General features: G+C 43.0%; 1 protein-coding gene across 3 annotated transcripts in view; it reads right to left on the bottom strand.

The window, feature by feature from the left end:
- TMC5 (transmembrane channel like 5) overlaps nucleotides 1-15,678 on the bottom strand; it is an 82,998-nt gene that overhangs the window by 3,431 nt on the left and 63,889 nt on the right. For all 3 annotated transcript variants that reach the window (XM_082362417.1, XM_082362419.1, XM_082362418.1), the window contains 9 exons: nucleotides 13,593-13,671; nucleotides 12,735-12,832; nucleotides 11,212-11,307; nucleotides 7,586-7,661; nucleotides 7,273-7,406; nucleotides 4,482-4,655; nucleotides 2,704-2,782; nucleotides 1,525-1,629; nucleotides 304-346 (listed from right to left, as the gene is read on the bottom strand). In XM_082362417.1, the coding sequence (XP_082218543.1) occupies nucleotides 304-346; nucleotides 1,525-1,629; nucleotides 2,704-2,782; nucleotides 4,482-4,655; nucleotides 7,273-7,406; nucleotides 7,586-7,661; nucleotides 11,212-11,307; nucleotides 12,735-12,832; nucleotides 13,593-13,671 (884 nt within the window). The remainder of the gene's footprint in view (nucleotides 1-303; nucleotides 347-1,524; nucleotides 1,630-2,703; nucleotides 2,783-4,481; nucleotides 4,656-7,272; nucleotides 7,407-7,585; nucleotides 7,662-11,211; nucleotides 11,308-12,734; nucleotides 12,833-13,592; nucleotides 13,672-15,678) is intronic.

Genomic DNA, 15,678 nt, shown 5'->3' with positions numbered 1-15,678 from the left:
TCTCTTTCACACTAGACTTGAATCTGAGAAGATACAAGAAGCTAAGAGAGCTGTCTTGTAATTATCAGGAGATAACATGGAAAAGAACTGAACAGAAAGAAACCAGGTTCTGGTGACATACTGTGAGCCCCTGCTTCTGGCCACACCTAAAGCAAGAATTATTGTTGAGTTTTGGCTAAAGCCAATTTGGGCCAGTTCTTGCAATTGAACGAGTGACTGATACAGGAGCAGTTCTGACCCTCTGTCTTGGGACCTGTCATCTGGATGGATTAGGCCCTTCTTCAGTGCCAGTCGGGTACTCACCTCGAGCAGCAGCATGTTCTCTGACACGCAGAGGACCAGATTGCTAAAAAAGAAGAAGACGAGACATCTCATCACTGGAAGAGAGTGTACACCTCAGATCCTGCTGCATCAGTGGTGAGACTTGTGAGCCCTCACCATTTTAATATGAACAGGTGACAGATTAAAACCAAGATTCAGCCATAGAAATATCAAACATGTTTTGTTTCACTTTTTATGGGCAGTGATTCCATTCATTTAATCATTCATTCACAGATATTTACTGAGCATTTACAATATATACCAGGTAATATATTAGGACCTGCCAAGGTACACTCATGATCCTTGCCTTCAAAGGATTTAGAGCTGGGCCTCTAGATCCCTTACCTATATTGTGCTGGTGGTATTGATTTGCACAGGCAGTAAACGACATGGTAGTCTCTTCTGACAAGATCATAACTTCTAAAACTAGTAGCATTTGAATTAACGTGGGTTTACTGTTAATCTGCATTTTCTAGGACACCAAGGAAGCCAGCACAGGCTTTGGTATTAGAGCAGGATTCCAGGCATCTCTTGTTATGAATGAAATTGGTAAAAATCTCTTTAAGAGCGTGATATGGCAATATCTGTTAACATTATCATGTGCATGCCTGTGGCAGATAAAACACTCACATAAAACAATTATAATAAAAAAAATGTTTCATTACACAACTTTTTTAGTATTAAAAAAAAAAAAAACTGGAAACAACCCAAATGTCCAAGTAGGTACAGACTGAAACAATGTCTGAGATATAGTATTAAGCGGGGAGAGGGGGAGTTATGTGTAAAAAGCACCCCTTTTTTGTAATAAATAAATAAACAAGAATGTTAGTAGATGCATGCTTGTTTGCAGATGCCTGGGGGAAAGATCTGGAAGAATATACACTGAATCATTAACCTAGTGGGGTGAGATTTCAAGCCATTTTTCATCTCAGTGGGATATACTTCTGTTTGGTTGGGTTATGGAAAAGATACAGGCAAGCCCCACGAGGGCAGAGCCCTACTGTGGTACCATGATAACCCCAGCACCTAGAACAGGACCAGGCATAGAACATGGTGAATGCGTTTTTTTTTTTTTAATAAAAAATACAGAAATGTTAAAACACAGAAAGTGAAGTGCCCTGATGTGATTCTAGTTCCCTGATGCACTTTTCCCAGGAGGGCACATCTGTGTCACAGGGATCCCAAGGCGGCTTCCAGCCTCACCTCCACATCTCTCCCTTCTGGCGTAAATAAGGTGGGGCTTGCTCTCTTCTCCATATCCTGCAGCTTGATCAACTTTTCTATCAGGAACATTTTGTCTTTGCCCTCCTGCCAAGAAGGAAAACAAAAACAAAAACATGGAGGATGAATGATGGTGTGGGATTGGGAAGCAAATGATAGAAAGGTTGATTTTTAGGCAGGTAGGGTCCTGGACATTGGCTTCGCCACCAGGGAAGTCCAGTTTCCTTAATTTTAAAATAGAGGTTAAAGAAATAAATGTGCTCGGGACTTCCCTGGTGGCGCAGTGGTTAAGAATCCGCCTGCCAATGCAGGAGACACGGGTTCGAGCCCTGGTCCAGGAAGATTCCACATGCCGTGAAGCAACTAAGCCCATAAGCCACAACTACTGAAGCCCGGGCGCCTAGAGCCCTTGCTCCCCAGCGAGAGAAGCCACCGCAATGAGAAGCCCATGCGCAGCGAAGAGTAGCCCCCGCTCGCCACAACTAGAGAAAAACCCGCTCGCAGCAATGAAGACCCAACGCAGCCAAAAATAAATAAAATAAATTAAAATTGCTAAAAAAAAAAAGAAATAAATATGCTAAACACCACTGCAGGGTTACAAATCATATATATCCAGAATGTGGGAACTACTACAAGACAAAAGACCTGGTTTCTCCAACAATAAATGGCAAGAGAAGCGGGAAGTGTGAACAGCTATAGATTGAAAGAAACATAAAAGACACATCAACCAAATGCAACATGTGACACTTTTTCAGATTTTGACTTGAGTAATCCTGCTGTAAAAAGACACTTAATGGGACAATTGGGGAAATTTGACCATTGACTGACTATAAGATCATAGTAAGGAATTATTAAATTTTCTTTTATGTGTGATGATTGGTACCATGGTTATGTTTTTTAAAAGTGTGTATCTCTCAAGCATATAGAAGAGTCTACAGATAAAATGATATAAAGGCTAGGATTTTGCTTGAAAATAATCCAGAGATTTATAGCAAAGGGATAGTGTAGAGGACATAAGAGTATGCAAAGGTTAATGGTTGTCAGGGCTAGGTGGTGGGAACGTTCATTGTACTATTCTCTATTTTGGACTATGTTTGAAAATTTCCATTACAAAATGTTAAAAAGGAGGGGAGAATAACAAAGGGATCCAATGGGACTTACGTTAATGATCTGTTCATGGAGCAGTCTGATCATAATCTTCCTTCCCTCTGTGATCTGCCAGTAAAGGTAAGTGATGATTCTGGAAGAGAAGAAAAGAAAGAATGGCAGACACTCTCTCCAATGCTTTACAGGCTCCGAATCTCAGCTGGTACAGAGGAACTGTTATATTTGCTTGCAAATGGATTTTGGCCCAGCCAGTGTTCCTGCAAAGTTGTATCTGGGTGAGTTAGAGGTTAAATACATTATAGCAATGGTTCTCACCATTCTACACGTAAATCACCTGAGAGGTGGAGAAAAGATTCATGCCATGGCCCCTCCTCAGATCAATTATTTGAGGTTTTTTTGAGCACAAGGCCAGACATCAGTATTTCTTCTTTTTATAGCTTTACTGAGGCATAGTTTACACGTTATAAAAGGTACTCAGTTTAAGTGTAGTTCACTGAGTTTTAGTCAATTTATACAGTTGTGCAAACTTTACCCCAATCTAGCTTTATTTTTATTTTTTATTGAGATATAATTGACGTATAACTTTGCGTAAGTTTAAGGTGTACAACTGTGTTGATTTGACACATTTATATATTGCAATATGATTACCACCATAGTGTCAGCTAACACCCCTATCATGTCACATAATTATTATTTTTTTGTGGTGAAAACATTTAACAGTTTTTTATTTTATTTTATTTCATTTCATTTTATTTTATTTTGCCATGCCACACAGCTGGCGGGATCTCAGTTCCCTGACCAGGGATTGAACCCAGGCCACAGCAGTTAAAGCCCAGAATCCAAACCACTAGGCCACCAGGGAACTCCCTAACAGTATTTTTTAAATGCACATGATTCTAATGTGCAGCCAGAGTTTGTGAATCTGGACAGTGCTGTTCAAACTTCATTGCGATACAGACTTCCTGGGATTTTGTTAAAATGCAGATGCTGATGCTGGAGGTCTGGGGTAGGGCCAGAGAGTCTGCATTTCTAACAAGTGCCCCAGTGAATTAGAAGTTTGGAGGAGCAAGGCAGTAGAAAACTCCCATTTTAATTAAGGGGGCCAATGGCAACCCAGAGTTGGGAGGGAGGGCATGACCAAGAGCCGGGAGACCTAGGTTCTAGCCCCCTCTGCAAGTAACAGGCTCTGCAACCTGGAAACTATCTCTGCAAGTCAGCCCTTCTCTGTAAGTCTTATCACTTCCATCTGTAAAATTGAGGGGTCACTCGACAATCAACTGGTACCACTAGTCTGTGCTGTTGAGTTGTGTCTCTCTACCAGAGGAGCTGCAATCTCAAATGCCATCAGGACTGGGCTTCTAAAGAGGGGCAGCCATCAGCCGACCAACTGTTCATGCAGGAAAATGGGCCCAGTCTTGGCAGATCTTCCACTTCTTCACAAGAAGTCAGAAATCTTTTTTTAATTTAAAAATGAAAGTACACTAACCCACATATCAATAGCACCCAACCGACTTTAACATAATCACAGCCTCAGAAAGAATCACACAATAATTTTCCTAAGCACTCTCATATCCAGTTTTTTCTTTTTGCTTTCGTGTTATTTCTTAAGAGGGAGCAGAGCAGGTATTGCTTTCTTCGTAAAACAGAGCCCCCCAAAAAGGATAAGAAGATATTAAATAACTTTTAGAAAAATTCAAGGGCACAGTCGGGATGACCCAGAACACTGAGCCCCACTGTAGCCTTTGCCTTCCCACCAAACACCCCTCAGCTGACCACATGACGTGTTGATGAGGTATTTCCCCTCCCCTAGTTTTCCGAGGGGCCCCAATTACAGCACAATGAGGGTGAGGATGAAGAAGAAGTGCACGCTTCCGACGAGGTTCTGGTAGATCCAAACAACCCACAGGTAGCTGGGCTTTTCACTCAGGGTGTTAATCCATTTGTAGATGGACTCAATGAAGCAGTGCAGACCTCGAAACGGGCCACAGTCAGCTGAAGGTTTCAATCTGATAAAACAAGGGACAGAGAAGCATCTCTAGTGCCAGACTCAGGTATAGTTTATTCCAGAATAGCCCAGTCGTTTCTGGGCTCTGAACACGGAACCAGCAACCCTTACCTGCTCCACCCACATCCCCCTGCAAAGGAAACCCTCTCGCTCATAGCCCCAGCTGGTGTGTTTTGTTTTCATGACCTGCATTCCAAGGACCAGCTCTTGGACAGGGGTATCACCTGATCCAACCGTAACCAATCCAAAGACCAGGCAGAGACCTCAGTGGTATCCTGGCACAAAGAAATGAACTGGGACGATCAGACTCTCTTCCTTAGGAACTTGAACTAAGAAATACAAAGGTGGGAGGCTGTAATCTAGGGAAGCTGGAGTTGCGGTAATAATGGCCACATGAAGTCAGTTGTTGTGAACAAGCAGAAACTAGAAGGCAAAAAGGAACTGGTTAGGAAGAGAGAAAAGACAGTAAGCACGGCGAGAGAGTCAAGGACATCACAGAACAGAGACGCCTGCCCTGAAGCCGCTGAGATCCTCATGGCTCCAGTTCCACGAGCATCCTAAAAATCAACTCCCTTGCTGTGTGTTCGGTTGCTCATTCATTCTACAAAGGTTTACTGCCCTTGTACTGAGGCAGGAGATAGATGGGCTCCAGGTTAGACATTTACAGCCAGTTTCCTTTCTATACTTCCAGATAGAGAGAACAACAGGAACAGGGTAAATAGCTGGACTTTGTCTCCAGTGGACACTTTAACAGTAATGGCAGGGACAGAGAGGGGCTGAGTCCTGCCCAGATAAAAGATAAAGAGAACACATATTTCTCATTCTTGAGGTCAAGGAGACCTCCCTGACTACATATGCGCAGAAAGGCTCCTTGGGGTTAAAAAGGAGGGGGCGCCACCCCATAATAGGTGATGCCAAGCCTCCCACAGTCCTCTGCGCTGGAATCCATCTTGGCTAAAAGTTGTGCACGCATGTTGGGGAGGGCCCTAGGGCAGGTCAGGTGTGGAAAAAGAAACCAGGTAATTGGCCAAAGGTAAACAAAGACCTGGAAGAACTGCCCAATGTCAATGATTTAACCACTCTTGACCACGCTCCTCCTCATTAGGGAGGACACCCACACCCTTTTCTCTCCACATGTGTATCTCTGCCTTGCTTTTGTCTTAAATTAAAAAAACCGTTTCCCTGTGTGCTCGCCCACTTGCTGTGCTGTGTCTCTAATAATAAACTTTGTACCTGTTTTTACAGTTTTTGCCTCCTTGAAATATTCTTGCTTTCAAACGGGGCAAGAGCCAGGGGAACTTTGCTTCTAGCCTCTAGCCCTCGCTGGTCTAGCAGCTAGGATTCCTGGTTTTCAGCCAGGCTACCCAGGTTCAAGTCCTGGGCAGGGAACTAAGATCCTGCTTCAAGCCAACGCTCACTGCTGTCTCCTCGAGATCAGTACCAGGCTCTGTGCTAGACACTAAGCCCTGAAGAGTCCACAGTAAACAAGACAGACATGATACCTGCCCTCCCAGGTTCTGGTGGGAAAGATGGTCAAGCAATGAGTATGCAATTAAACAAAGATTCAAAGGCATTTCTGACATGAACTAGGGAACGAACAAAGGAAACCACCCTGAGAGAGAGAGAGGAGAGGGGTGCTGATAGAAGATGAGGTTGGTGGTGAAAGTCAGGTCTTCAAGAGGACTTTTGAGATGAGGGTGGAAGGAAGGCCGCCAAGCAAAGGGACTGAGGAGAGCACTTCAAAGAGGTAACCCCATCCCATGTGAGGAGAGGCTCTCAGGGTCCCAGCAGCAGACTGAGAGCCTTGAGGCTGGAGTAGGATGGCGCCATGGTGGGTGAGGCTGGAGAGGTAAGAGGGAGCCTGACCAGACAGGGCCTTTCAGTTCATTAGAGGAAGTTCTGTTCTGCATGTGGAGAGCTGCCTTCTCCCCAGCTGGGAAGCTGCAGAACTTGGAGGAAGTAAGGAAGCTGTGCCGTCAAGACTGGGCACCTGGCGGGTGGTGACCCAACTTGGATATACTGCCTCCCTTGGTTGTAGCATCTGTTGGTTACCAAGGCAACTTGGGTTAAACACTGAATTAAGCATCTCTTTTTATTCTGACCTGTGACATCTAGGGCCTTACTGATCCTGGAGAGACTGCCTTTCCCAGGGCTAGCCTACAAAGCATGCCTTTCATATGCAAACCTGAGCCCCCATCCCACCTCCATCTCCCCTCTCAAGCGCTCACACTCTGGGCCCTGTTCCTCTGCCCCCATCACCCCAGGGCCACATACCAGCCAACTCCAGAGGGTCCCTATACCCCAGAGCCTGCTGAGATTATTCAAACTCACCCCTCCTAAACCTGCTAACCCTGCCTTTCCCTTTCCTCTGCACGGAAACCACAATAAAGACTTTTGACCACGTTGACCGCTCTCTCCCTCTGCCTCTGACGGACCCTGGTGCCTCCCCATGTGGCCCCCCATGGTGTGATGTGCCCCCTCCCTTTGGGGTCTGTGAGTATAGCAAGTTATTTTTTCAGTGGCAGTCGTCTCCTGATCTGTTGGCCTCACCATACCTGAAGAATGATAAAACCTACATTTTAAAACACGCACCCACCCGCAAGGCTGCCATCACCTACCTCCAGATGGTGATGGCCAGGGTGCACAGGGCCCCGGTGAAGGACGGGAAAAAGAGCAAAAAGATGAAGAAAGTCATCATCTGTGAGGCCTGCCAGGCTTTGCTCAGAGGCTGGAAATTCATCATCAGGCTGATCTGAAGAAAGAGAAGCAGTCACCTCCCTTCTGTAGCCGGAGAAGCAGGCCAGAGGGACCCCAGCCAGACACCAGCTCCCTGACACCTTTCCCAGCCCCCCCACCCCACCCACTTCCAGCCACCACTGGGTCACATGGGACTGAGCAAAGCCGATTGGTTCCACCTTCAGACTGACTCACATTTTTGACGTAAAACATGATGAAGAGAGTAATCATTTGGATTAAGGGCAGCAGAGGGCAGAAGAAGATTCCAATCCTATGAGAGAAAGGGGATGAGTGTCAGAGATCAGGGGAGACACAGGGAATCCGTGTGGAGGGCAGGGAAAGAGGGTGTTATGGGCTGAATTCTGTCCCTCCAAAACTCATATGTTGAAGTCCTAACCCCCAGTACCTCAGAATGCTACTGTATTTGGAGGTAAGGCCTTTAAAGAGATAATTAAGGTAAAATGAGGCCACTAACCTCATGTGGGCCCTAACAGACTCATACAGAGGGAAGAAGACCACGTGAGGGCACAGGGAGAAGGCACCATCTACAGGCCAAGGACAGAGGTCTCAGGAGAAACCAACCCTGCCAACACCTTGATCTTGGATTTCGAGCCTCCAGAATTGTGAGAAAATAAATTTGTGTGGTTTAAGCCACCCGGTTTGTGACACTTTGTTATAGCTACCCTAGAAAACTCATACAGAGGGAGACTGATTCCAACACAGCAAACCAGGCAAATCCCACCATACCCAGTATCCACAGCTCTGGAAAAGAGATTTTGCAGAGAACGCTACCCACACAGCCATTAATTAAACCACCAGATGGCCTTCAGCCAGCCCTAACCCAGGTGTCCCAAATGTGGGATATGAACTCCTCCTCCGCCTTTGGCATTCAAGAAGACCTGAGGTCCTGCAGGGACAGGCATTAAACTGCATCGAGTTACAAATGACAGGCATTAAACTGCATCGAGTTACTCAGCTCTCCCCAGTGCTTCTGAGGCCAAAGAAAAAAAAAATCTCAGTTTGGTGCTAGAATGTCTTTAAGTCCTAACGCTTGCCAACCTCCATTTTTTTTTAAAAAAGAAGCAGTCTTTAGACTGAGAGCCTTGACAGACAGCAGCATCTAGCTAGAATTTAATGACTTTTTGTGATGGGATTGATTTTATTTTTCAAATTACTTGCAATTTCTGTCAAATGATATGATTTTCCATTGATGATGATAAAGACTCATTAAAAATATATTTAAATTTTAAAAAGGCAAACAATTTAAAAGATAATATTAAGTCAAAAACAGTACAGGTGATAGATAGATATACCCCAAAAATAGGCAGGCTGGTGTACAAAAGACTAAAGTTTGGGAAACATTTTCCTCACCTCATTTTCTACCATCATCTCTAACGTACACTCAATCTCTGTCATTCTATTATCTTCTTTTAAAGCTCATCATCAAAGGCAATATTCTCCTAAAACCCACAGAGATTAAATCTATAATTGCCACGGAGAAAGGAAAAGATATGTGTTTCCGATTGTGCTTATTTATGATTTATTAACAAAAACCTTAAAGGCCCAGAAGTAATAATGAGCATCTCATTGTAAGCTTCCCCGCCTCGAAGCTAACACTTCCCTTGGGAATCTCTGTCAAATGGTCAATAGTATGAGGGCTCAGGCTCTAGGATTCAAAAACCTGGATACTGAATCAGATGACTTACCCACATTACTTATTAAACAACAAAAAAGTTGAGTGCTCATAAGTACCATACGATCCAGCGATTCCACTGCTGTGTATATATCAAAAAAGAATTGAAAACAGGGTCTCAAAGATATATTTGTACACCCATATTCATAGTAGAATTATTCACAATAGCTAAAAAGCATAAGTAACCCTGGTGTCCACTGGCAGATGAATGGATTAACAAAATGTGGTACATACACGCAATGGAATATTATTCAACCTTAAAAAGGAAGGAAATTCTAACTAACACATGCTGTATGGATGAATCTGGAGGACATTATGCTAAGTGAAATAAATGAGTCACAAAAAGATAAATTCTATGTGAGTCCACTTATATGAAGTATCTAGACTAGTCAAACTCAAAGAAACAGAAAGTAGAATGCTGGTTGCCAGGGGCTGGAGGGGAGAGGGAATGGGGAGTTGTTGTTTAATGGGTACAGAGTTTCAGTTTTGCAAGGTGAAAAAGTTCTGGAGATTGGTTACACAACAATGTGAATGTACTCAACACTACTGAACTGTACACTTACCAATGGTTAAGATGGTAAATTTTATGTTATGTGTTTTTTACTACAATTTTTAAAACAGAGCCCTTAAGGATAACAACAGCCATATAATATCCCTACTTATAAACATTTCTGAATCAGTTACTCGCTAAGCACTCAATGCGTACATTTTCTCATTTAATCCTTACCACAACCCCATGAAGTAGGTACAAGCATCGCCCCCATTTACAGATTAGAAAACTAAGGTTTAGAGAGAGTTTAAGTTATTTGCCCAACGGCATCCTGTTCATTGAGATAATGTGAGTAAAAGGCCTTTGTAGACTGCCCAGTTGCCAGTGGGTGACCTGGCAGTGTGCAAACGCATCACCTAAACTACACAAAGAAAAAGTCCTCACCACCTCCAAAAATAAATTCACTGACGTTAGTGAGTTATTTGCAGATAGCCAAATCACCCGGGGCAACTTTAAAGAGTTGGAAAATAAAGCACTTTACAGTTGTATGGCATATTGGAGATTGCAAAGCAGTTTTCTTGTATCATCTGATTTAATCCTCAACACAATTCAAAGGCAGCTATTATTATGTGCATTTGACAGTTGAGGAGACTGAGGCTCAGAGAAGCTCAGTGACCTCAGTGAGTAGAAGACCCAGCCCCAGAATCCAAGTTTATCCAACTCCAAATCCCCTACTTTCAGATTAGCAACCCCCCAAAAGATGGAACCTGGCAATGTAATATGCCATGCAGAATTCTGGCATTAGCTACATCATGTTAAAATAAATAAATAAAAATAGTCACTGGCTATTGGTTTGAGTTTCTAGGTTAGCTTGTCAAAAATTTGATGCAACTAGCTGGCTATCCTCAAAACACACATGTATGCTCACACACACACGCACACACACACATGCACGTGTACGCATGCACTATTGCCAAAATTGAGGTGGCAAACCCCAAAGGCTACAGAGGTCCCACCAGAGCCCCACCACCAGGGAGTGAAGCAGATCAAGTGTAAGGCAACCTTCTCTGCCTTTATTTTCCCAGTTCTGTTGAGATATTAATACAAAGTAAAGTTTTCTGCCATAAGAAAACTGACAGCATAAGGGCAACAAGAAATGGCAAATCAATACTGGGGAGACAATAGTTCAAGGTGGGGTCTGCAGCAAACTGGAACCACTCACACCAGTTCAAGGCCCAGACAATTGTTACCATAATGGGAGATGATCTAGATCTTTCCTTTTTTGGCGAGAAGCCAGAAATGTTAAATTTTATGTGAAATCTCCTGATTCTTAAATACTGGTGGTTAATTCAAATTTTTTAGAGAAAGCACTGCATCGGACAAGCAAAACACACTTGCAGGCTGGATACGGCACGGGGCCCTCCAGGTTAGGAATACCTGCTCTATGTTGATTCTTGGCTGAAGTCCTCATAAAGGAAAAGAACAGTCTGGGACCTGAATTCATGGTTCTCAGACTGGCTGGATTTGGTATCACCTGTGCAGCTTTGAAAAACAACAGATTCTGGGCGTTGCCACCAAAACTCCAAGTCCACAGTCAGGCGGGAGCCACTGGGCAAGCCAAAGATTGTCAAAACTTACCACACCAGAGTTTGTGAGTAGATCAGTTCTAGGACATTCCTGGCAATGTCAAACTCCTGTAAGCCAAGACTTGGGATAAGCCGCATCCCAATGATTCTGTGAAAATGTAATGAGTTTAGTACCCAAACCATCAACTCCCTCCTTCAAAAGATTCCTCACAATCGACACAGGAGGACAAATCCTCACCAGTTTGGAATAAAGTCATAAGTTCCCTTGCAAATTTCTGAAAATCCCAAGTATGAGCATGGTTTTGAAGAAATAATTGAGGGAAAATGGAATTAACACAATGCATTCGAATGGAGGTACTGCTCAAGTGGTTCCGAAAAATTCTAGAGAACATTATGTAAATTATCCCAACTACTATTTAAACAGATAATTAATTATGAATTTAAAATAGGTATTATTTAAATGAGATAATTATTTAAATTATCCCAACTATTATCTTGTTTATACCACCTTTTGCTTGTTAAACCTTTTTTTTCAGGGACCAAACTCGGCATTCTCAACTCAAATAAACTGAAAATTTTTCAGCTTTCAGTTACTGCTATTGAGTTAATGGTGTTTCCCTGTTTTCTAAATCCACAAGGAGGAACCCTACGTCCCCATTTATTCTGAAGAAACTTGAGACCACTTTGATTTTTTTCTTACGGAGGAACTGCCAGTAAAAAACTGTTGTAAAAAATAAACAAAACAACAACAACAACAAAAAACTTCTCACCTTTATGTCCAGACCCTGGACAGAGGCTGAACTAAAAGTGAGTTTGGGCAAACTGAGTGAGGAAATTCGGCTTTCAACCTACCCACTGAGGAAGGAATCAGTATTGTGCCATGCCATCTTATCACTAGGGCAACTTGCAAAAATAAGTAAATGTCTATTAGGAATGAGATGCTCATAATATTATTATAAAATAAATGAATAAATAAAAGAGGACCACACATGGGCCAATGATGACATTGCCCTAATCCTGCACACCTGGAGTCTAAAATAAAAATTAGTGCATTAATTAAATTCAATGAAAGCAATGAGATAAATCTATAAGTACAGGCATGGAAGGATGACAAGGCGTACTGACAGAATTAGTAAGAGCAAACTCCATAGCGATTTTGCAGTGTGACCCCATTTTTGTCTTTGAAAATTATATAGTATACACACACACAAAGCAGTGCATAGACAAATCTGGAGGAATATACATAGACTAGAATATTAAAATGGTCTATTGTGGATAAGATTTCAAATGACTCTCTGTTTCTGTGTTTAATTTCTAGAACTTTCTCAGGAGATTGCATAGGGCCAATTGAACTAAATGAACCTTGACAACAGGACTGTCAGGTCAAGATGAAATTTCAGTTAATTCAGAAGAAAACAATATTTCAAAGGACAATAGGCAGACTTAGAACAACGTACGCAGACTTAGAACAACGTACACTTAGAGTACAGAAGGGACCCACACTTACTGCTCAGCCAGGACTATGGCTCTGGTTACAACGTCAGGTATAATTACTCGAGACAGACAAATATTTACCTCCTCAGGAACTCCCCCAGGAAGGAATCAGCTAAAGAGAACACAAAATCCATCAGAAGGAGCCGGTAGATTTCTTGGCCAATGAGGGTTTCCCAACACTGGAAGGCAAACAAGATTTGGGATGTGGGAGGAGGCTGCGGTCTCCACTTAGTTCCCATCTGTTCCTGGCCCCCTGTGCTCATAAGAATGTGGCTGGTGGCTTAGTTTGACTGAGTCTTTGCGTGCCCAGAAAAGCAGACCCACTCTCAACAGAAATGCACCTTTAGGGTGAATTTGTTTTCAAGAATGTTTATTCTCTTCCTGTGCTCCTTCTTCCCCCATTAAGGCTTGCCCTCCTCAGGTACCCAAACTTTCCCTTCTCACTAGCTCTCCCCTTTAACACTTTTCTTCTTTGTCCTATGCCCTCTGGATCCCGTTTCTCAGCCAAGGAGAGCAGGAAGTGTCAATGGCTAATAATGCCTCCACTCCTTTTGCTTATTAACCTTATGAAAAACCAATTAATATCTTCTTGTTTAAGAAAGTGGCCTAGAGGTTTAGCAGACTAGCACAAACGGGAAGGTTGAATTAATCAGCTTATGAAAATGGTGGTTAGTTACCTCTGTAGGAAGTCAGTGCTATGAGCTGATGGATTGGGAGCTTTTAGATTTGGCTGAATGAGGAAAGTTTCAGGTATACAGCCCAAGGATGGATGGAAGAATGGATGGATGATTAGATGAATAGATGGATAAGTAAATGGACAGATGGATGGAAAAATAACATGATATCTGCTCTAATATCATAAGCAGAAGCTCTTGAGAAACTCACTTCCTCCCTGGTGGTCAAAGGCAAACTTAAGACAAAACAGCATGGAAATCTCACCTCATCACCAGACAGGGCCACAATGTTGAGCCAATAGTGACAAAGAATTCCAATGATTGATAATTTCACAAGGATGTTTCTAAAAAACAGCAGCAAAAACAACTACCATTACCCTCCACGGCAGTCATTAGTGCTGTTTGCCAACATTTCCTTTGGGGCATATGGTAGGATGGAAATTCCTGCCCCCCTGTGGTTGAGTGGGTCTATATCGCTAGATCTGGCAAATGAGTTGTGAGCAGAAACGATGTATGTCATTTTGTGTCACTTCTAGACTAGAGCATTTAAATGCCAGTGAGACTCTTCAAGACTTACTGTCTTCCCTCTGGAATGACAATCAGAAGTATTTGAGATGGTTGCTGCAATCTCAGCCTGGATCCCTGAGTGACTAACATGAGCAGAAATCCCCTGCCAATCCACAATGGGCATGTAGCATGGACAAGAAATAAACATTTGTATTCTAGACCACTGAGAGTTTGAGGTGGGGGATGTTTGTTACCACAGTTTAACCTCATTTATTCCGACTGATACACCTTCTTTTGGGTATCTCCAAACTACCTGATTTCATTTCTCACTGTAATAGTAATACATATACATACTATTCATCAGGTGCTACCGTGGACAGTAAACATGCTAAGCACTTTATCAAATCATCCCTCTTAATCTTTACAACTCTATCATAGGGTAGATAGTATATTATGCCTATCTTACCGATGAGGAAACAGAAACGTAGAGAGATGAAATAACTTGTATGAGATCACACTATTTGTTTAGGGTCATGGCAAAGGTTCAAACCGAGGACCATCTGATTTAACAGCCTGAGGTCTTAAACCCAGTCACTTTGCCTAAATCAATACCTTCTGGTTTTAAGAAGTCTTCAGCATTGGTGTGCCAAGAATCATGCACAACTAGACCAGTGATTCTCAAAGTGTGGTCCCCAGACCAGCAGTAGCATCTGTAAACTTGTTAGAAAGGCACATTTTCTGGCCCCAACCCGGATCTGCTGAATCAGAAACTCTGGGGTTGGGGCCCAGCAATCCCTCCAGGTAATTCTGGTGCATGCTAAAAGTTGAGAACCATTGCACTAGACAACATTGTGAAGAAAGGGACAGGATCCGTCTTTTTCAACTCCAGATCCCAAACCTCTTACCCAGTGCTTAGCCTATAGTAGACCCTCAATAGCTACTAGATTAACACCTTAGTATACAGTGATACTGTGATTTATAATAAGAAATATGTATTTGGTCTTCTTTCCCTTTTCTGGCACTGAGCTCCTAAAGCAGTTGGAATTTCCTAATTGAGGAGAGCTATCAAGGTGCCTTTTGTTATATTAATGAAGTGACTGTTGGGAAGCCCCGAGGTCTATTAAGGTTAGGGGCTGGTTGCCATGACAACCAATCCTGTGATTAGAGGGTCTGAACTCAGCTTGCCTATCTCAGACTCCAGGGAGGGGAGAGGGGCTGGAGTTGAGTTCAACCACCAGTGGCCAATCATTTAATCAATCATGTCTATGTAATGAAGCCTCCGTAAAAACCCAAAAGGAGGGGGTTCAGAGAGCTTCCGGATGGGTGACAGGACAATATTTGGAGAGAGTGGAAATCTCTGAGAGGGCAAGGAATCTCCGCACCTCTTCCCCATACCTTGCCCTACATACCTCTTCTACCTGGCTGTCCCTGAGTTATATCCTTTCATAATAAAGCAGTAATCTAGTAAGTAAAGTGTTTCTCTGAATTATGTGGGCCGCTCTAGCAAACTAATCAAACCTGAGGAGAAGTTCATTGGAACCTCCGATCTCTAGCTAGTCGGTCAGAAGCCCAGGTGACAACATGGATCTGCGACTGGCATCTGAAGTGGGGGTGGGGGCAGTCTTGTGGGACTGAGCCCTTACCTTGCGGGATCTGACGCTATCTCCAGGTAGATAGTGCCAGAGTTGAATTAAACTATAGGACACCAAGTGATAGTGGAGAATGGTTTAGTGATGTGGGAAAACCCCACACATCAGAATTGGTGTCAGAACATATACATTTACTGCAGTATAACTCCAGGTTAAACTAGAAAACACACTCTTTTAAGCCAAGAGAAGCTTATC

This window comes from Balaenoptera borealis (assembly GCF_965194805.1).
Source record: "Balaenoptera borealis genome assembly, chromosome: 16".
Classification (NCBI taxonomy): Eukaryota; Metazoa; Chordata; class Mammalia; order Artiodactyla; family Balaenopteridae; genus Balaenoptera; species Balaenoptera borealis.
This window is presented reverse-complemented; position numbering and strand designations above follow the sequence as displayed.